Source organism: Magnolia sinica, chromosome 3 (assembly GCF_029962835.1).
Source record: "Magnolia sinica isolate HGM2019 chromosome 3, MsV1, whole genome shotgun sequence".
In the NCBI taxonomy this organism is placed as follows: Eukaryota; Viridiplantae; Streptophyta; class Magnoliopsida; order Magnoliales; family Magnoliaceae; genus Magnolia; species Magnolia sinica.
In genome coordinates this window covers 116,655,650-116,678,785 of record NC_080575.1, presented here as the reverse complement: position 1 = coordinate 116,678,785, position 23,136 = coordinate 116,655,650, and the positions used below count along the sequence as shown (strand labels likewise).

At 38.1% G+C, this 23,136-nt stretch overlaps 1 protein-coding gene and 1 long non-coding RNA gene across 2 annotated transcripts; one reads left to right on the top strand and one right to left on the bottom strand.

Annotated features, from left to right (window-relative positions):
- Positions 1-12,505: 12,505 nt before the first annotated feature.
- Positions 12,506-17,177, top strand: LOC131240892 (mannan endo-1,4-beta-mannosidase 2-like). The gene is made up of 5 exons (XM_058239415.1): positions 12,506-13,573; positions 14,265-14,462; positions 15,418-15,540; positions 16,119-16,330; positions 16,763-17,177. Exons 1-5 carry the CDS (start codon positions 13,217-13,219, stop codon positions 17,157-17,159), a joined length of 1,287 nt encoding a protein of 428 aa, XP_058095398.1. The 5' UTR covers positions 12,506-13,216; the 3' UTR covers positions 17,160-17,177.
- A 1,310-nt stretch (positions 17,178-18,487) lies between these two features.
- Positions 18,488-20,379, bottom strand: LOC131240891 (uncharacterized). The gene is made up of 3 exons (XR_009168892.1): positions 20,223-20,379; positions 19,739-19,786; positions 18,488-18,793 (listed from the first exon to the last, which is right to left on the bottom strand). It is a non-coding gene; the product is annotated as an uncharacterized LOC131240891 (long non-coding RNA).
- Between the last annotated feature and the right edge of the window lie 2,757 nt (positions 20,380-23,136).

Sequence of the window (23,136 nt, the reverse complement as noted above, 5' to 3'; positions counted from 1 at the left end):
TTACAGCCTATAAACCATTTACAGGCATTTTCAACATCCACAGCATTCAAACATAGACTGTGAACCATTTAATACAGAGATGAGTTGATGATAAGGTAACTGCTGTTAACTAAAAAAAGATGAACTCATTTTTTCAGCGTCTACCAAATAAGGCCATAGCTTTTTGCCGTAAACAGGATTCTTACTAAGTATGCACACACCATTTCGAAAGGGTGCAGTGCCAATTATGATACTCTCCATTAAAAATTTATGGAAATAATTACCCACCGAAGTCGGTGGTTCATTACATATTTCTTATCTATCATGTCTATTTATTCCTATCAACAAGATTAAATCGCCTAAATTTTTAATGCCGAAATTTTTTACTTAATGCGGAATTCGGAAAGCGCTCGGCCTTTAGTGGTGTTTGTTAACACCGAACGTGGAAAGCTCTCAGTAAGTTTTTGCTGAATGTAACGCAGGACAGCCCTAATTATGATGCATGCTCATGGAGATAATTAAACAGCGGAAATAAAAGGAATAAATGATCTAAAATTCTAAGAATAATCATCATAACTGAGAAAATCATAAAGGAAACATGCAATGGAGCGGGCCATCACTACAACCATGGAGTATGGAATTCAATTACTACTTAGGTTGGATCCGGCGAGGGATGAGACCTCCCAATCTTGCATGGTCACACCCAATCGATCAATGAAGATCACTAGTCCGAAGAACCAAGAAGTTTCTCGGATTAGGGATTTGAGATTTTGGGGATTTGGGGTTTAGATTGGTTCTCAAGATTTTGATCGAAGAAGAATTAGCCAAAACAAAAAATAGAAGAAAGAAAGTTATTACCTTGAGGAAGTTGGAGGGGCACAAGAAGAAATTAGAAGAAGAAGATCAAGGGGAGAGAAGAAGCACCATTAGAGAGAAGAAAGGAAGGAGGCAACCAAAGGGTTTGCTTTTCATTCATCAATAGTTGAAAATTCGTGTTTAGGGCTTTACCTCACTTAAATAAGCAAATAAAGACATAAAATTACTAAAATACCCCTAGGATAAGCAAATAAAGATATAAGATTACTAAAAGACCCCTAACTAAGTCAAAAAACGTGCAAATAACATAAGTATGGGAAAGTTTGGGCGCTCGGTCCTCTTTCTCCAATCTTCCTTCACATGTGTCTTCCCTAAGTGAGGTCTTCTATATGTCCAATCACATGTGAAAGGTCTTCAGCTCCTCAATATTCGCTTATCCACAAGGACGGCACTTGTGGTTGGCGCTTTCTTCGTTGGTACACCTTGAATGCACCTGTGTCCGCATCAGAATGTTTTTTGGCGACAGAGGTCTAGCTTAACGGTGAATCCAGAATGCGCTCCATGGACTTAAAAAGAAAAATCCAAAATCACCCTGCTAAAGATATTTTCTTCTTTGCGTGATTTAAACCCAACTTTTAATGTGTGGCACTTCTCTGGGCCCACCATGATTTATGTGTTAGATTTACACCATCCGTCAACTTTTTTATATCATTCTAGAGCATGATCCAAAAAAATAGGCACATCCAAAGCTCAAGTCGACCACACCACAGAAAGCAGTGGGAATGGAATGACTACCGTTAAAACCTTCCTGGGTTCCACTGTAAAGCTTATTTGTCATCTAACCTCTTCATAAGGTCACACAAACCTGGATGAAGGGAAAACACAAAAATCATCTTGATCAGAGCCTTTTGCGGTCCCAAGAAGCTTTCAATTGTAGGCACTCAAATTCCCACTGTTTCTTGTAGTGTGGCCCACTTGAGCCTTAGATTTGCATTGATTTGTCTCATTTCCTAAACTGATATGGAAAAATGGATAGATGATGTGGATAAAACATATATGTCACAATAGGCCCCACAGTGCCCTTTGACAGGACCGTTTGTCTCTAGATCCTTGTGGGGGTAGTACCCAATCCCCTCTCAATTTGGGGGGAGCAGATTAGGTGAGACCCCGGATCCACAGAAGTGGGTGGGTGGGACCCCTGATTGTGGGGCCCACTGTGATATATGTGACTACATCCACACCGTCCATCTATATTGAGAAGCTCATTTTTAGGCATGATCCAAAAAATGAAGCAGCTCCAAATCCCACTTGACCCTTAGATCTGCATTCTTTTGTCTTATTTCCTAAAATGATATGGAAAAATGGATGGATGGTGTGTATAAAACATATACATCAGAATTCACAGTAGGCCCCACAGTGCCCTTTGACAGGACCGTTCGTCTCTAGCTAGATCCATGTGGGGGTAGTACCCAATCGCCTCTCGATTTGGGGGGAGTGGATTAGGTAAAACTTGATCCACCGCGGTGGGTGGGACCCTTGATTTTGGGGCCCACCGTGATATACGTGACTACACCGTCCATCTATATTGAAAGCTCATTTTAGGGCATGATCTAAAAAATGAAGTAGCTCCAAATCCCAAATGGACCAGAGTACAGCAAACAATGGTGATTGACCAATAAAAACTTCTTGTGGGCCACAAGTTTTGGATCAAGACGATATTTGTGTGGTGGCAAATAAACATTTTGGTGGAATCTATGAAGTTTTTAATGATGAGGATTAAATCATGACTGTTTCCTATGGTGTGGTCCGCCTAAAACTTGTGTTAGCTTCATTTTTGGGATAATGCCCTAAAATGAACTTTCAAAATGGTTGGATGGTGTGGATTTAAGGTACACACATCATTATGAACCCCATAATTAGGGTCCCACCCACATCAGTGGATCCAAGGTCTCAAATGGGGCATTCAGATTTTTCGCGAACTTCCTGCCCTGGATGCTAGGTGGGACCCACCGTGATATTTGTGAGAAATCCGTTAATATGTTTTGCTTTGCGACTAGTCGAAGCAGGTAGATTTTTAGGGTTCTTTTTCTTCACTTCAAATTTTCGATTTTCTTCATTTCTCACTTAGATCCATCCTTGGCTTTGGTGATTCTTGAGCGTTAAATCTATGCTTTTAGCATCCTTTTCAACCCAAGCTCTTAAATTCACACCATGATACAAAAAATGAAGTGGATCCAAAACTCAAGTGGGCCACACGAGAGGAAATAGTAGAGATTCAGTGACCACTGTTGAAACATTAGTATGGCCACAAAAGTTGTGTATCAGCCCCCCCTTTTTTGGTCTTTTCACTTCATCATAATGGTAATTACCTTATAAACGGTTTGGATGTCATATAAACATTAAGGTGGAGCCTAGGAAGGTTTCAACAGTAGGCATTTCATTCTACAATTTTCCCTCTTGTGTGGCCCACTTAAATTTTGGATTCACCTCATTTTTGGTCGTGTGTCCCAAAATGAGCTAACAAAATGGATGGATGGGTGGATTTCTCACTAACATCTTGGTGGGCCCCACCTATTATGAAACCCATTTCCTAGAAATCTGCATTCCATCGACTACATCCATACTATCCATCCTTATTGAAAGCTTATTCTTGGACATGATCCGAAGCATATCCAAATCTCATATGTACCATAAATGACAATTAAAAATTTCTTGTAGACTACAAAAGCTTTGGATTAAGATGATATGCCTTTTTGACCTTATCAATAGGTTGGATGGTAAATAAACATTCAATGGTAGGGATTCAATCACAATTGTTTCATAGGGGCAAACATATCAAATTAACATATTTCAAACCCTTCGTTAGTCGTTGAAAATTCATTACTAGTTTTCTGGCTTCAGATTCTGACTTTAGATTCAGATTTCAGATTCGGACTTGGGACTTCAGTTAATGAACAGGCCATTCTCTACAAAATAAGTAAAAGGTTAGAATGTAAAACAAACAATATCAGTCATCGTATTCATGTAAATTTCACTCTTAGAAGTCTATTTGTAACATCATATTTCATAAATTTTACTTTCAATGAGAAACTAGAAGGCAGGTTTTCATCGCTCTTTCCAATGTAAACTTCATCATATGATTTCTCAACCCGAAATAGGCGGATCTTCCTGTCATATGATCTGAATGTACTTTCTTAGACAGAAGTATTTACTGGTTAATCTGTTATGAGAGATCTGCATTGGAATCTGATGGACGTCCTGTAGAAGATGTGCGTTTTCTTGAATTCACCTCCTTTTACATAAGGAGGATTCATGCACCCTATAATGGTGTAGCCTGTCAAGATAAACTATGAGATCCTGCTCAAGTTACATTTCTATGACTTTATTCCATTTGAATGGTGATCATAACCGTTCGTCCAATGGCCCACCACGATGGATTAATTGTCCATACGTGGACCTTTGGGTGATGAATGCAGGACATTTCTTGTTTTTCCTTCAATTCAATTTTGGGCTATGTCCCATCCATACATTTTAATCTGTGGATGGATGGTATTGATGACTGTACGTCTATGCCACATGAACAGAACATGTGAGATTGCTGCAAGAAAACATTGGAATGATTCCTTAATAATATCACTCTCCATTAGAAAAGAAATCATTGGGTCATGATGCATCATGAAGTAGGGCCATGATGTGCAATGTTAAAGCCATGCCCGTGTCTAATGGTCTATATACCATTTGATCCTATGATCCAACTCAACCCATGGTTGGGTCCATTTTTAGTATGAGCCAAGTTGGACCCATTTAAAAACTGAATCTAAGTTAGATCAGGCTAGGTTAGTTTTGAGAGGTCTCAGATCTGATCCATTTGGTAATTTGGGTCCAAGCTGTTGGACCCAAATCCACCCCACAGGTCTAAATTAATTTTGAACCAGGACCCACTAGTTGTTGGGTTGGGTCGAATACGAATTGTGTGAGTGGTCCGTTCGAGGTGGTAAAAAGATTTAATAATCTGTGATTTAACAGAGGACATGATACTTGATGGAGTGGAACGGCAGAAGAGGAATCGCTCACCCGACACTAATTAGTTGGGATAAAGTTGATACTTGTCTATGAATCTTTATAGATAAACAACTGCAAGCAATCGTTTCCTCTCTTTTGGACTTTTGGACGTTGACCTATCTTAACTGGGTCCCGCAATTTGGATGGTTCGGTTTAAGTTAATATTAGTGCATGCGTATAACCGTAGTACTTTATCAGAGTATCAAATAATATTATATATTGTGATACCGTCGGGTCAGTGTACTCAGTTGTATCATTTCATTTCCTTCCTGAGAATCTTTAAATTATTAATGACAATTATCATGTGTTTAACTAACTAATAGTCAGCCGGAGCTGATCCGGACTGGAATTCTCCTCAATAATACATATACTAGGAAGAGTCGTGCCATACCCGAGCTTCGTGGGCCCACCATGATGTTTGGGTGATATTTACACCATCCATCACATGTGGGCCACACAACAGGGAACAATGGGCATGGGGTTGTCCACCATAAAAAAAAACTTTTGTGGGGCTCACCGTGTCTTTTGTGTGACATCGGACCACTTCATTGGGTGAATCCCAACCAGGATGAAGGGACATCCCATATGAACCATCCTGACCAAACCGAGTGATTTTACACTGCTCCTGTGGTGGGGCCGTCTGAGTTTGTTATGTACGGTAAACGTGATGACAAAACTGATGTATGGGATGGATGCCGGATACACCGACGTCACTGTGGGTCCCGCAACACTTGGGTTTTGCCCATGCTTGCTGCAATAGGTTGCAGAGGATGCCGTCCCACTACTTACACATGCATTCAGTAGTTCGAAGGAGTACATACTATAATCCTTGCTAAATTAGGGAAGCTTTCATCTTCAATTTTCATAGTTCAAATTTATTTTTACTCATGAATTTTGAATTTTTCTATTCCGAATTTCACATTCAATCCCCGTGACGTTATATCTCAAATCTAAATTGACAAATCAACCTTGCTCTGATACCACTTGTTAGAAAACTAACCCTATGTAAGCACATTAATCTAGATTGAAACAAACGAAAGAAAATGAAAAATTCAAACAACCATATACAAAGAACACATGATTTTTATGTAGAAAACCTCTGTAGGAAAAAATAATAATTACGACACAAAGTGAAGATCAATTTACTATTAAAAAAAGATTACAAGAATTGAGAGAACTTACAGCAAAAAATCCTATCTCTTTCCCCTTGAAGGCTCTCAAAATACCAAAATAAAAAAATCGTAACTCTTTCTTAACTCTAACATAACTTAATTATCCTAAAAGCCACAATTTTAAGAGGAAAATATTAAAAATACCCTTTCAAAAGTCCACTAACACTTGGACCTTATTAGCAAACATATGTCATATATGCTCATAAAAATGAATAAACCCATAGTAATTTAAATGAAAAAAATACAATTGAAGAGATGCATCACATGAGGCACGACACTAGTTGATATATGCCCATTCGAGGTGGCCGACACTAGTTGATATATGCCCATTCGAGGTGGCACGCCTTACACTATGAAAATAGCCTTACAATGAGTGGGCAACATCCAATGATTATGATAGAATGAAAACTCATAGTAAATTCCGGCAAAACCTGCCCAATCAGGACTCTAAGCTAAGGACCCAATCATGCCTCCCAATTCATTGGTAAACTTTTCTAGCAAGAAACTACACTGCTTTTTTTGAATGCCATATTGTTGGGGTTGATTAAAAAAAGTTGTGTCAAAAGTTTTATCTTAGCTGCTAACATGATATAACCCTACTTTATTCAAATTTGTGGCCAGCAATGAAAGTAAAAACCCTCATAAGGCACTACGTAATAGTCAATTAGATAAGTGGATTAAAATCAACAACTCAATCCAGTTAGTATGTAGTTTTTTTTATTATACACCATCAATGATGGGCCTCGTGATTTGCAGTTTGGATTGAGGGTGGGTTAGAGAGAGAGAGAGAGAGAGAGAGAGAGAGAGAGAGAGAGAGAGAGTACCAGATCTCAATGGCTGGTAAATGTACCTAAGATTACATGGTAACACTTAGAAAGAAACAACTTGTTGTTCCCAATTATACTCAAAGTCCATTAATGAAAGCATTTTTACCTGCGTAGGTAGAAAATCATAAAGAACTAGGATTATTAATGAAGGCATTTACCTACGTAGCTAGCTAATCATAAAAAGAATAGTAAGTTGTGTAGGACTAGGATTGAAGAACTCCACTATCTTTGAAAATGGTTTTCAACGGAAGAGGGTGCATGCACATTCATGAAAATGACTCCCTTCAATCATGCTTTTCTCCTACTAGAAAGCTATATCATACCCAACGCAACAGGCCATGAAAGATGATTCATAGGATCTGGACCAAGGCCTTCAATAGTATACTCGGCTTTTCAGTGCTGACATGGTGGCCCATGGTTCATTCATTTTTACCGTTAGTCGTACGGGTGGCTATTGGCCCGTCTAGAGCCAGGCTGTGATTTCCCTATCCGGGCTCTAGTACTTGAAGCTCCGCCTGGTCAAAACTCCAGGAAAAAGAGTAGGATGATCAAAATTTATTTATTTAGGAGCGTTGTCTTCCATTGACCTCATCACGTGAATTTTTTGGATGATTGAAACATGATCTTTTGTCCGATTTAAATTACAGATGTATCTGTATTATGAAATTAATGGATCATTTATACATCAATAATAGAGATTTGACACTTCAATATTATTAAAGATATGTTTATGTCATTGGAATTTGTGCTGCGGAATCACAAGGAGATGGATATAGGATAGCAATCCAAAAGCAACAAGCAAACCAAAGAAAAACACAAAGATTTAACATGGAAAACCTTTGCGGGAAAAAATCACGGCACAAAGCGATATAATTCCACTATGAAAGAAGAGATTACAAAGATAGAGAACATATCTGGCTTAACAATCTTCAAACCTTACCTTTCTCACCCCTTGAAACCCTAGAACCCCATTTTAGAAACCCCAGAACTCTTTTAAAAGTCTTAGGATGTCTTTCAGTACCTCTTAGTCTCATATACATTTCTATTTATAGGTTTAGAAAGAAGCCAAGACGGAATAAGAAACAAATTTCACAAAATCTGCATTTCCACAGAAAATTTGCGTAAAACCTTTAATGACATCGAACTACTTTCGATGTCATCGAAAAATGACAAAAACAATCCAGCGACTGAGGGTGAAAATTCCGAAAATACTCGATGTCATCGAGCCCAGTTTGTCAGATTGAAGGCATCTGACACCAACATATGCATCAATAATGAAGATTCTACATTTTACTATTAAAGGCATACTTAATTGGGAAGATATTCACGATGCTTCAATGTCACCGAGAAAAAAATCTGAATATCCTGTACCTCACACCTTTAGGAGAATCTCTTAATAGGACTTAGGGTTTTTCTCTTATGTGGGTGAAGGGACCAACACATCTATCTATAGTAAAGAGAGCTAAATACGCTTACCCATCATAATTCTATCCTATGGGATCTCCACATTATAGATTTCATATTCGACTTAATAACCGTGTACAGGAACCACCGTTAAAGCATCTCATTCCAAACTTATTAGCAATGATCATAATTGTAGTGGGGCGCATTGAATTGCTCAATTTGAATAATCCAACAGTTATATCTAAACGGGTGATCACGTGTGACTCACCGAATGGATTCTTACAATATCTCGATGTTAACCATTAAAAATTGTTTTTAAACTGTCCATTCTTTTTGTATAACAGTGACCCCTTTAACTGAACAGACCAACGGGCGAGCCTGGGCTATTCATCATTGGCCAAATCGTACGTGGCCCATCTCAGGCACCCGGCCTAGATTTCAAACCTGGTCATGGCCATCGGCCCAAGTTCAGGACCCAGGTCCTGGACCTACAGGCTCAGGTCACCCAACCATTGCTATTTTCCGTACAGTCAGGTGGCTATCTGTTCAAAATTACTTCGATTGAGCGATGCTAACCATCTTTAGTGTATCCATTTTGTGCCCCACAAGATGAACGGTCCGAGAGTTGCAACCAGCGCACGGATCTCTCACGAGTTACACTATCGATTTCTTATGCATGAATCTCATGACTGATGACTAATACATTTCCATCATTTTGTGATAGAAACACCCCAATAGTAACATAATTACAGCAGAGACATACTATCGTGTTACCAAAAGTATAAAACAGAGGGCGTATTTGCTAAATTGGGTGTGTAAATATCAAACTTAAAAAAATCCAGTACATCTCTAACCATTAAAAAATGGTTTGGAAGAACGAACTTTTACAAATGAGTGTACCTAGCTTTTAAAAATAATAAAAAAATAAAAATAAAAAAGGTAAAAACTGAGCGTGGGGTCCACTGATTCATAGGATGCCTCAAAAATCAGGCAGACCCAACAAGGAAGTAGGCCTCCACGTGAGTTTGGAAGTTTTTGAGTGGTTGTCCTTGTATCTTGCGATCCACCTGATTATTGAAACAACCTCAATTTTCAGTGTGTCATTTTCGTGGTGGGTCCACCCTGGTGTATACGCACACATGGTGACACCACACGCAGCTATTGTATAGCAATGTGATAAATAACACTAAGATTTAGAAAATAGTGATAATATCGGGAAACTACATTAAATTATATTACATTATGTTATCTTAAGATTTTCAAAATATCAGCACATTTAAAAATATGATGTTTCCATTGCAATATTGACTCAAAAATATTAATACCCAAAATAGAATGTTATATAAATATATAGCAAATTTTACCGTAAAATCACCGAGGAATCTATATTTTACCAAATAATGGTTCCACGAGAAGAAGCCAAGGGGTTGTTTGGATGTCCGTAAAATCATTAAGCTGTAATTTGATTACAGGTGTAAAGTGTTTACAGATGGTTCTGTTTAGCTTTAAGTTGTAATTTGATTATAGGTAAACATTTATCTGTATTTGGATAAGTTGAAATCTGTTTGCAGCCTGTAACTAAGTATTCATGCATGATCGAGCCTAAAAGCGTAAATCCTTTAAACATAATCAAATGACATATAAAATCTTAATTTAATATAGATCATTGGAATAAGCCTAACTCAATAAAGCCTTTGACCAATCCTTACTCTAGACAAATCATTTGGTGGGCCACAGAACTGGGCCCACTAATTCAAACTCCCTTTAAGTAGTATTTATAGGCAATTAGATAATTTTTCTTGAGGCTTGAGATAGTGTCAGCCATTGAATTTTAAAAGCTCATTTTATTATGAATAAATACTTTCGATTTATGTGAGGGAGTTAATGAACCATGCTATATCTAAGCCCTTCATGATAAACCCTTTACTGATGGACATCTTAAGTTTTTATGTTTCTCAAACACGGTACCATCCTTTGGGTTTGATAGCATCTCAACTATGAGAGGTTTCAACCCTGAGAGAGAGAGAGAGAGAGAGAGAGAGAGAGCCTCCATCCAAGGATCTTCTTGTTCTTCTATTTTGGGCCCTTGCATAGCTAGCCGTTGAAATATTTGCAGCCCTTCCTGCTTAGAAAATTTTAAAAAAATAAAATAAAAATTATTGTTTGAAATTTCTTTACCTATAATATGAAACATAACTTTTTCTTATGTTTCATATTATAGCTAAAACCTATAATCGAATTACATCCTGTAATCTGCTTACCGGCAAAATGCTTGTCCAAATGCAACCTATAATCTAATTACTTGTAATTAGATTTCCACTTAGAAACTTTACAGGCATCCCAATGACCCCTAAGTGAATGTGCTTTTTTAAGGTATAAAATTATAAAAATGCCCTCCTTTAATTTTTCTTTTAAAAAAATAGTGAAACTCAAGACTTGTGGAGCCGTTAAACTTATGTACTACATCTTGATAATAAAATGAACAAAACATCAGGTCAAACAGTTCATTAGATGGGCTACACTTGAATTAGGATATTTTAAATGGTGTAGGTTATTATTATTTTTTTGGAATTGGCTCACCTTATGGTTGGATCCACTATACTTTTTTTTCGTCTAATAATAATGTTGGTGTGCATCCGTTGGAAGGGCTGGATGTAAGACACATACCATCTGAACCCTGCAACTTTCAATTTTTCATTTTGTTGTAAAGAAAGAGGTAAATATGCCAACGTAATTTCTCTTTCGAAAAAAGCACTCCTAGAAAATGTTAGTTACTGAAGGCATTATTTTGGTAAAATCCAATTCCTTGAAGAATTTTTTAGTAAAAATCCTAAATATATATTGAAGAGTTTGCTGCTATCCCACCTTTAGGAGGAGCTCAACAACATCCCAGATTTAGCATTATGAATAACCTATTGTTGATATGAACAAATCAGATAATCCTAATCTTTTGAGTGGGACTAATTAGTTACAATTGTTTGTTGTTTATGAGCCATAAATAAATTATAAAGTAGGATTAATCTACCGGATGTTTCAGATTATGATTGAACTTGTTGACGTGATCTTTTTATATTTCTTGAATAATCTACTCCATAAGCCAATTAAAAGATCTGAGTACCTCGCTAATGTACAGTGAAAGTGAGATGTTATTAAAACATTATAATTAAAAGTTGAAATTATTATTATTATTTTACATTTTTTTTTTTACCTTTTTATAAGATTTTCTACTGATATCCCAAATAAAACCACAAGAAAACCTTAAAATTTGAAAATCTCGTCAGGAATTTTTAGCGAGAAATTGTTGAGAACGATATATGTCGCTATGCTGTCGAGGCGGTTCCTCTCTACTGGAGTTGCAGTGAAACCAGTATCTGTATGTATTCCTTGGATATAACTAGTTGGGAATGATAAACTAATAGAGGTCATCTAAACCCACTCGCACCTCTCCACGTAGGTACTGGCATGTTTGCAGAACATCCAAGCCGTGGATCAGGTGGGCCCACCGCGTAGATGATCAGATCCAAAATCCAGACTTAAACATTAGATATGACACTTCTGCAGAAGAAATGGATGGTCTATAGAAACTTGCAGGGTTTCTAAACAATCCACTGTTTTCTTCCAAGTGTGTCCAATCCCTGAGACTTTTGACCAAACATCTACATGTGGGTCCCACCTGATACACGGTTCAGATTCTACACATGTGGCAGGTTTGCTCTGTAGCTACGTGAGAAAGGGTGCGTGTGAGTAATGCAAGCATGATTGCTGAGCATGTCTACTAATAAATTCAAAAGATCTTTGTTCGTTCCTCTTTCTTTCACAGCGCACGGATAAATGACTTTGGTGTCCCTTTCTTAACGAGGAGAATAACATGCTCTGCTGGAAAACGTTGAATCGTAGTCACTCATCCTTCCGCCATACACGTGGCATGAAGGTACGGAAATCCAATCCGCTAAATCATTGTTTTCATGGGATATAAAGCATTTCTCTAAATCTCAACCATCAGATGATCCTAAACATTCAATATTTCTCTGTGGAACACGATCATTAGAAAATTCTTCCCATCCATCCGTTGAACGATGGCCAACAATCAGACAGTAAAATGTACAGATGGATGTGCACGTAGATAGCCTGCATGGTGGCTGGATAGGATCCACTTTGGTCTGCCAAAGCATGGTGCAACAATATTTCTTAATGACACTTCCATGGAATGAGGAGAAGGCCTGGCAGGAGGTGGGCCGGATGTCACCGTTCCACCACTCTCCATCCAATTCATTGTAGGTGGTAACAGGTCCCCATCTCTTCCCTTGTGTCCACCCTCCTTTCTCCTTTCCTCCCTTACAAAGCCACTGTAGGTGGTACTAGGTCCCTATCTCTTCCCTTCTGTAAACCCTCCTTTTCTCCTTTCCTCCCTTACAAAGCTACCATTACCCTTGCTTTATGAACCTCCGTCTCTCTCCTTGAAGGCCCACCCATTTTACCAAATTCACAAGTCCTCTCTCTCTCTCTCTCTCTCTCTCTCTCTCTCTTGTTCTAGTTGCCCAAGTTCAAATATTGAGTATTTCTTTTAGGTTTCTTGTTGTGCCCCCTACACTTGAAGGGTGGACATTTGTCTCATCTGGGTCTTTGTTTTTAGTGGTCAAAGACTAATATAACTACTCCCATTTTGCGTTCCCTAGATTTAGAGGGCCCAGTGTCCATTGTCTTTTGGTATTGGAAGTCATTATTTAATGATTTTTAGCTAAAAGTGGTACAAAAATCTCATTTGGGTCCCCCCCTACGTTCTAGGGCTGAAGTGTTCATGATTGTGGACATTGGAAAACAAATGATTTTCATGGTTTGGATCTAAAAAGTGGTCCACCAAAATCTCATCTGGGCGCCTCCCATACAGGGCACTTTTTTTTTTTTTTTTTGTTTTTTTTTGTTTTTTGTTTTTTTAAAATAAAATTAAATCAGACAATGTCGGCTGGCAATGGGATGCTGTTGTACTCTCTTCTTGGTTTTGCATCATGTATTGCCTTCATTTACATGTCATTGGGGGATTTGAGTTTCCATTTTCAACAGCCCAAGATAGGTTTTGTGGAAAGGGATGGTATCCACTTCTTTGTGGGTGGGAAGGCATTCTATGTGAATGGTTGGAATTCTTACTGGTTGATGGATCAAGCTGTGGAGGAGTTCAGCAGGCCCAGGGTCAGGGCCATGTTTCAGGCAGCTGCCAAGATGGGCCTCACTGTTTGCAGGACTTGGGCTTTCAATGATGGAACCTACAATGCTCTTCAGATCTCACCAGGCCACTTTGACGAGCGTGTCTTCAAGGTATTGATTTTTTTATTTTTTATTTGAATTACTAGCTTTGTGTTAAGCTGTTGAAATTTGAATGCAACTAGGTTGTTTTGGATTTTTTAACATAGCTGGAAAAAAATAGGATTGGTAATTGCCAAGAACTTAATTCAAGCACTTTCGTGGTTAAAATGGAGCAGTGATTGTAAATGGATTTTTTTCCTTGATGAAAATTGCAGAGTAAATTCATTCAGTAAAATGCTGACTGGTATTAATGGAAAATTCTAGTAATTTCATAAGGTTGAGATTTATAGGATCCTGTTGATGACATTGCCATTTTGTTCTCTTTACCTTTATTCTGTCTTGTTTGCCAAGTAATTACTGTTGTATTGCAAAAGGAACACTCCATTCATCATCATAATCGCTTTTGGAATTTTGCCCTTCCTTTTCCATTTCTTAGCTCCTTTACTATGGCGAGCCACTGTAAACAATTCCATCCATGAATGATCTCAAGCTTGAAAGCAAAGAAAGATCTAACATCATGTAAAATTAGCTGAAGATTTCGAAACAATTGAAGATTAGAACCTGTAAAGATCCTTAGTTTGCTTCAATTTATAAGACTGATTAGACCTACTTCAATCTAATGAACCATTGTAAATATTGTATCCTTTTTTCTTTTTTTTTTGGGTCTCTCTCTTTTGCATTCCATAACTTATGAGGATGGCAGGCATTGGACCGAGTCATTGCAGAAGCACGCCGACATGGAATCAAGTTGATTCTTAGCTTGGTCAATAACTTGCAACCATATGGCGGGAAGATGCAATATGTTAAATGGGCATTGGAAGAGGGCATTGCTTTGAGCTCTTCCAACGATTCTTTCTTCTTCGATCCATCCATTCGCAATTACTTCAAGACTTACCTCAAGGTGGTTTCTCTGTCCCATCTTAATTAAATGAACTCTGTTTGTGAGATGTATCTTAGCTTTCTCTTCTCATAATAAATCTTGTTAACGCAATCTCGTTGCAAAGAAAGGAAAAATCATGGCTTGAAAGACCTAATTTAAAAGTCAAGTAGATTTCCCAACTTAAGACGATTTTTCTTTTTTATTAAGCTCATGAGTAAGGGTAAGCAGATTCAACCGAGCCGAGGCTTTTCTAGGCCCAGCCAATGAGACAAGGACCTAGGTCCAGGGACGGTGCGGCCAGCTGGTTAAGTATCCATGCCCAGGTGCAGCCCACATTTCAAGCTGAATACCTAGCCCAACAGTGTAAAATAAGTCCAGGGACGGTGCGGCCAGCTGGTTAAGTGTCCATGCCCAAGTGCAGCCCAGTTTTCAAGCTGAATACATAGCCCAACAGTGTAAAATAAGTCCAGCCAGCCCAGGCCACTTCACTGGGCCAGACTTAAGCTTGGGTCGACCTGATTGGTAGTTGGGTCCAAAATGATTGGCCACAGACCTCTAGGCTCAAGCTGAGCATTGCTTAGAGAAGGTTGGTCCCACCCATTGGAAGCCATATTCATGAGTTCTGCCCTTATGACATTTCACATCATGTTAAGGGTAAGACGGCGAGGATGGTTAGGAAATTTTTACCTGTCCACATGAGTGTTTGCAATTCCTCAGTATTAACTGTTTCTTTTACATTTGCTTAGGAATTTCAATTGTAAAACATTTGAACAGCAGTCCTTAATTCTAATGAGAACATTGAATATCTACATGCTGGCAATTTATTGGATTTTCCAATTAAAAAATCATTATGATGTGCTTCTTTTTTAGTAATTCCGGAATTTCAGAACTCCTAAGATATTTGTTAAAACATGAAGTAGCACTGTTACAATACTATCTTTATCTGCTTGGTTTTGCTTCTGCTTTCTGTTTACAGGCTGTACTGACAAGGAGAAACAGCATTACTGGAATGGAATACAGAGATGATCCGACCATCTTCGCGTGGGAGTTAATGAATGAGCCCCGATGTATGTCTGATGCTTCTGGCGACACTCTGCAAGTGAGTGGTCTTGCCATCCATGTTTTGTAGCTAGTATAGGCACTTGAAACATTCATGGTAACTCTCAGATCATCTGATTAATGTAAGATGAGAAGACATGCAGGAAAAGACATCTCCGGATTTGTATCTCTCTTTAACAATGCCATAAGTTTGTATTTCCAGAATGCAATCATAGAAATCTAACCTTTGTGACTATGCACTTGAATTGGAGACAAAATGTACTATTTTACGACCCACAGCAGTCTGTGATCTGGGCCATTACTGGGTGGGTCCCACCTTGTATCAACTACTGTTTCTGAATCACATGGATTGGGTAGAAATTTTCTACTGTATCCAATCTGTGCTGTGGGACACATCCAGTGAATAGGTGAGATCTTGGACCATTGTCCCTTCTTTATTTTATTTTTTGTTGCTTGCAACAAGGAGCACATTGCATGTTGGTGATTTATAAAGGCTTTTGTGTCATTGTTTTTAAATTTTCTTTTGACAAGTAAGGTTGTACACAGTGAAAAATATGTTTTAGTAAATCTTATTGATGGATTTCTTGGTGACCCGTCGGTATATTTGAAGAATTGCAGGATTGGATTGAAGAAATGGCGAGATTTGTGAAATCGATTGACAGAAACCATCTATTGACAGTGGGTCTTGAAGGGTTTTATGGTCCCACAAGCCCAGGGAAATTGACAACAAATCCGGGAGAATGGGCAAGTGTCGTTGGATGTGATTTCGTCCGCAACTCCAATATATCATCCATTGATTTCGCGTCGGTTCATGTCTATCCCGATCATTGGTAAATGTCAGATTGCACCATACTTCTCTTATTTGCATTTCACTTTCCACAAAATCATGTTTAATGAAGTATATACCATGTACACTTACAGCATCGTTGATGATACACATGTTCACGTCACTGTACGTGTATAATACATGCCCATCAATCTAGACCATCCAATATGGGCTCCATGGTGGATGGACTTGGCCCAAAAATCAAAGTTATCTGATGATCGTAATTGTTTGATTTTTCCTGGTGAACCAGGACTGTTGAACATTTCTCTTTTCAAAGTGTCCATTTGATGGCCACTGAACTAAAATTAGCATCTGATGATCCTAACCATTTCATTTTTCCCAGAAAAGAACAATCCATATCCGTTTCCTCCTTTCCTTTCATAACAATCCAAAACCAAATTCAAACAAAGAAAAAAGCTAAATTCTTCTATGGCAGGATTATGGAACAAGACCTTGGAAACCAACTAAAATTCATGTCCAAATGGCTGCGTTCTCACATCGAAGACGGGGACAGAGAACTAAGAAAGCCCATCTTGTTCACTGAATTTGGGCTGTCGAACAAAATCAAGAACTTCCAACCATCTGATCGAGAGATATTTTTTAAAGCTGTTTTTGACATAATCTATGAATCAGCAAGGAAGAACAGATCTGGGGCAGGAGCACTCGTTTGGCAGCTCATGGTCGGAGGCATGGAAGAGTACAGCGATGAGTATGGGATCATCCCTTGGGAGAGGCCGTCCATGTATAGACTAATAAAGGACCAATCATGTTGGTTGGCAGAGATTCGGCACAGACAAGTTCAATTGAAAAGGAGACCAGATGAACCTTGTTAAATGGATTATCTGATTTTATTTTTTAATTTTGTTGTTGAAATTCAATCTTCTTAATCATACAAATACAACTGAAAGAGAAATGAATGAGATATGCATAGTAAGTCTAGTTGTTTTGATACTTGAAGTATGCTGTGAGAAAATTGAAGATCATGTATAAATGGCTGTCCCATTTTTCTCTGATTAGTAGATCCTAACCATTGGATGTTTCGCCTTTTCGTCCATTGAATTTGCTCGGTCGCCATGTTCTTTTCTTAGTTGTTTATATGTCTTTAGGATTGCCCATCAGGGAGATTCTTGTGCCATGGCACAGCAACAATGGAAATCTCATAATCAATGGTCTAGATCACCTAATCATGGGTCCAAACATATGAATTAAAAGCAAGAAGATAATCTACAAACCCTTGGCTGGAATGTTCATCTACAAGAAGTGAATAAGTTTTATAGCCATGTGAATAAGTTTTAGATACATATGAATAGGTTTCTCTTGAAAATTGCAATCCATAGTTTTTTTTTTTTCATTAATGGATCACTTCCAAAATATCATATCAATTGGCCAACTCTAGCCTTCCCCTTGTTGGCTTGTAATACATGGTTTTTTTTTTTAAAGAAAAGAAAAGAAAAAAAACAGAGAACAAACCACATTCAACAGAGGAAAGAACAAAGATTCGATGGCTAGCATCTTCAAACAAGGGAACTAGAACTTAAAAAACTTGCAGTTTATAGTTTCTTTTTCTATTTTCTTTTGTTAAACAAGGGTCAAGGCACTGATAAAATGGGCCCCACTTGTATGAGTGGCCCATGAACAAAATATCTCCTAGATGTAAAAATGCTAACCCTACAATATGTGTCCAAATAAATAGTTGATATTTAAAAAAAGAAAATGCAACAACGACTCACACTCAACTGAATAGAATCTTCCAATTTGGAAATTTTGGTGCATGGGCCATCAACACCTACGCCCATTGCATCAACGATTTAGATCATCGAACTATGAGAGTAGACCATCTTAGACCCATTTTAAACAACAGATCAGCTCAGGTAACTAATCAGGTATCCTTCAGTTACTCAATTAAAATCATTGTTGCATATATTTACTAATTAATAACTACTATCTATTATATATTTTGATAAGTTAATAGCTTAACATGCATTTTTAATGAGTTGGGACCGACCTAATTAAACTAGACTACATCAACGATCATAAAACCTGACTGCACCAACGCGATAAGACCAGATCCCAAACCCCTTAGGAGGGCCCGGTTACAGTGTTCACTGGGCAAACTGGTAATTAATAAGATAAGCATTCAAAAATAGATAAGAGAGGAAGATTATATACTAATAAAAGTCCATTAAACAGCAGAAATAGTAAAGATCATTACAAACCACATAGGAAAGCCAGACATGGCTAACCCCAACATCAACACACAAATACAAACAGACAAACTAGTTTATTCACCACACCACACCACACCATTATTACATGTTTCTTTCTTGAGTCCTGTGGTTTTATATTTACTTGTATATATGGACCTTAATGGCCACAGGTGCAGCTCACACAAGTGCAGCCCGCTCCGCACTTGCACTTGCCATCGTTCTCGGCAGCTGCCGCCACCTCGACCACATTGTCATTGTAGCTGCAAGGAAAATCGCACCACTCAGTCAGTATCACGACGCATGGCCTGGCCCCACATCTTTTTATTTCCATGGGTGATTTGGGACCGAAATCAAGGTTGTGACTGATCAAGCCATGGGCTAGACCCTTTGTGAAGAGCCACTTAGTTGGGCCCCACAAATTTCTCAAGGAATTAGCCATTATGTATATGATTCATGCACAATCTATACTACTTTATAAAAGCAAATATAGCTTATTGTTTTAGAAATTTTCAACGGTCCTTAATAAAATCACTATATATAGAGACCAAAATACCTTTGATATATACTTATGAACTCATGGCCCAATCATACGCTATTAGCTGTCTGGGTCTCATGTGAGAAATGCCAGCGGAAATTTTGAAAATCTCACAGGAGGTGGGGCACACTGGATGCCCAAAAGTCAAATCTACTTGAATATCAAGAAAATGGATCCAAATTTTTAACTGCTACTTAACATTAACATATATGTTTTTTAAATAAAAAACTATGGATTTTAACTGCTACTTAACATTAACATATATGTTTTTTAAATAAAAAAATATAGCATATATGTTTGGAACAGATTTAATTTTGGTGCCGTTTTTTAAATTAAAAACTATGGCATATATGTTTGGAACAGATTTCATTATGGGGCCTGGTCCAAAAATTAGGGCAGTTAACTTATAGGTGGGCCATTCTTGGAACTTCCAATTTAAAAATCTAGCCAAAGGCCCACGTTCAACGTTCTTTGTGGCCCACCAGATAAGTAGACCGGCCTAAATTTAAGCACAGGAAATCTGAACTGGGGCTGAACCATATGAGCGGGTTTGATCGTGCACACGTGGGCCGCTTCCACACAAGTGCCATGAGTTCGCCCAATTGCAACCTGCAATTATTTAGAACAGGTAGATCTCTGATTTGAGGTGAACTTTCAGCTTGATGTGTACCTCTTTTCGGTCTCGATGATTTCGATTCCATATGAGTTTCCCTTCTTCCTGTAACCATAAGCATATTGAGTAGCTAATCAGATCATGCTAAAAGAAAAATACATAGCTATACATATGATTCAACTGCTACGATCAAGTGTTTGAAACCCATGACCGTCCCACGTTAATTGGATGGTGATGAAACGTGGGTCTAATATTTTAATTCACATGCTAAAGAACCCATATCTGATCACCGTCCAATTAAGTGGGTGATGGAATATCGTAAATCCAACGGCGGTGGAATCACAAATACAGTTGCACAAAGCTAGTGTTATGAGACCCACAACAAGATGCATGATAGCCATGACATGGTCGTCAGGTCCTATCCATGCAACCCATGTTATGGAAATGGATGCATGCTACACAAGTACGTAAGAAGTAGGAAGGAGGAGGAGAAGAGGGTTCATGTGGAGAAGAGAGGCATGGAGCGTGTCCGGTTACTTACACGCACTGGCTCTTGTCGGCGCAGTCGCAGTTGCCGCAGGTCGACATGGTGATGATGAGAAATGAGAGAGATGAACGGTTTATGAAGAAATGTTGCTTGAAATCTCGCTGATATGATCTAGAGCATGGATGGACGACTGGTTTTTATAGGGATGTGTGGGCCCCACGAATTCATGTGAGCGGCACACGCCTCTATGAGAACCGGCCAAAGGAATCTCAATTATGGAGCTGCGGCTGCCTGTGAGCCTCTCCTGTCAAATCATCCTCCTTTCTCTGGATATCAGATCCACACGCTACACTATGCAGGAGCACGCGTTCTGCACGTGCCTCACCTTTTATCTCATGAGACATTATCTAATGCCTGGCCGAGGGTTCTCGATTGAAAACTATGCGTTGGTAGCTGGGGCCTTTCTGGCCAATTGCAAGATATTATTCTTGGATTGGGTGTATCTCATATTTTCTAATCCTATGTTTGGAATGTATGTTTTAAAAAATAAACCTCAGGATTTACTTTCAAATTACATTTGGATTGAACTTAGATGTAGCAAAAATCCATTTTCCTTTGGATTAATAATCCTATCTTATACTTTTCAACACAAGGCTCATTTTATCCCTACAAAGTTAATTTTAATCCCATCTCACACTCTTTCCAAACATGTCATTATAAATTTCAAAGTGGGATTAGTAGTACAATTCCATTTAATACAACTTACTATCATCGTCTAAACAGGCCCCAACAGAGTTCACTTTCTCTAATGTGGGAATATGGTTTAATACGCGTGAAATCCACCCCGTCCATCAGATGGAGTATCCGCCTTTTTCTTTTCTTTTTTTCTTTTTCCTTCGTACCAAGAGCCAGGCCCATTTAGTACTCACCCAGTCTAAAATAATATAAAAATCTCTGCGTTATTGTCGCATGGCCCACCTGAGTTTTAAAATAGTGTGAATTTTGGGTAGTCCGTTCATCCGGATGAGGCACACCAGATGGAATTAATATCATATAAATACCGCGGTGGAATTAATATCATATAAATACCGCGGTGAGCCCTACAGAAAATTAATGGTGGACGTTCCATCACAACTGGTGAGGCCTACCTGATGTTTAGATCATCATGAGTTTTGGGTTTCCGGGTGCGGTACTTTGGAAAATAAGAACACATGGGTCCGTCCGACACTGGGTGTGATGTACCTGGGTCCTGCACCAAAAGTACCTCCAAAATTATGGAAGAGGAGGAAAAAGAAAAAAAAAAAACACTTTTACTTAGATTAAAAAGCCATATAGTGCAGTTATTCGAAGGTAATATTCACACTCTATCAACTTGGTTAAACCTTTTCTTTTAAACTGGAAAAATATAAGCATTTGGACTCTACAATTAACAATTGCACTGTGAACACACCTTCACAACGAACACCTTTTATTACTTTTCTTTATGTTTTTCGCAATTTATCCTCTAAGTTTATTTCAGTTTATAGTTTCCTCATTAAATTTTATAACATTACAAAACTATAAAAACTGAAAATAGTAGTGAAAATGAAGAAATGAAATTAATAAAAATCATTGCTAAAAATAAAATGACCCAAAGATAAATTTTTATCGACTAACAAGAACCATTTAGAGTTATTAAATGGGAACTTTTAATCAGGATCTTGGGGTTTATTTTATTTTATTTATTTATTCTTTTTACACACACCCTTACATCCATACATACTCCATGGGTGCTCAGACCCACAACTTTTAAGGGTCATTTGGCACTATGGCTTTGGGGGATTTAAGGGTATTTGTGAGGGTTTCAAATCCCTCGTTGTTTGTAACCATAAAGTAATTGAGGTTTCATATCCTTTCAAATGAAAGGTTTGAAATCCACACTGAAAGCTTGGATTACATTTAAAATCTTTCCAAGAGGTGCATGTGTAACATGTTTGTCACTAGACTATTAATTTATAGGACACATAGCCCACTAATGATATCTCAAAATAATTAGATAATCAATTGCATCACTATAATTACTTTAATACGATAATCAACGTCGTCCAAACATTGTTCATGTAAACTAACGGTTAAAAATCATTAGTTAGTCACTCGGACGTGATCTTGTGTTCGTGATCCATCTAATACTTGAAATTTCATCATTTTCAAGCAAAGTATATATTTCAACGGGCTTATTATAACTATTACGTCAAACATTACATAAGTTTACTCATTAGATATATTAAAATTAGTTTAGTATTTAATTCAAACCTGTATAAATATACAATGCATAGCTACTTTTGAATTAAATTTGATTCTGAATCCAAGGTGACAATCACAATAAGAGGATTTCAAATCTATGGGTTCAGATCCAAGGGTTTCAAATCCACCCTCCCAAATGAGGCCCTTAGCATTGAAACTCTTGTGAGCCTGCCCCAAAGCAATGAAAAGGGACTCAAATAGGAATTTTGGGTTAAAAAAATTAACTTATTTCTTAAGAGCCACCATATTCACTATTAAATGGTCATCAAGAATTACCAAAAATCACATTTTAAAAATTAAATTTTATGCTTGAAATACTGTTTTTTTTGGGGGGAGGGGGAGCAACATATTCGATATTTTTTGTGGCTGAAAGTGTATCCATGCTTTTCTCTTTTTTAATCATGTAATTTTGGTCCACCAATGGACGGTCGATGTTTACCCGCTGGGGATAATTTTGGCGAATGGGCCATCCCCATCCAGAGGACGGCAGATGATACCAAGAGTTGCACTGCTGGACCTGGACTCGCTTCTGGGAACTGAAAAACCCGGGCAACAGTACACATTCTCGAAGGAGCATCTTATACCTATCAGATGATGGGACCGCCATATATGCCAGCTCTTTAAGAAAGAAAATACAGCAAACGTCCGCATTCAAACAGAGATTAAATATTCCACAGCTAGGATC

Bases quoted from the DNA above. Each gene is read 5' to 3' on its own strand.
- LOC131240892 (XM_058239415.1), top strand. From the start codon at position 13,217: ATGTCGGCTGGCAATGGGATGCTGTTGTACTCTCTTCTTGGTTTTGCA. The intron at 14,463-15,417 runs GTGGTTTCTCTG...TTCTGTTTACAG, and splicing joins ACTTCAAGACTTACCTCAAG to GCTGTACTGACAAGGAGAAA. The intron at 15,541-16,118 runs GTGAGTGGTCTT...GAAGAATTGCAG, and splicing joins CTTCTGGCGACACTCTGCAA to GATTGGATTGAAGAAATGGC.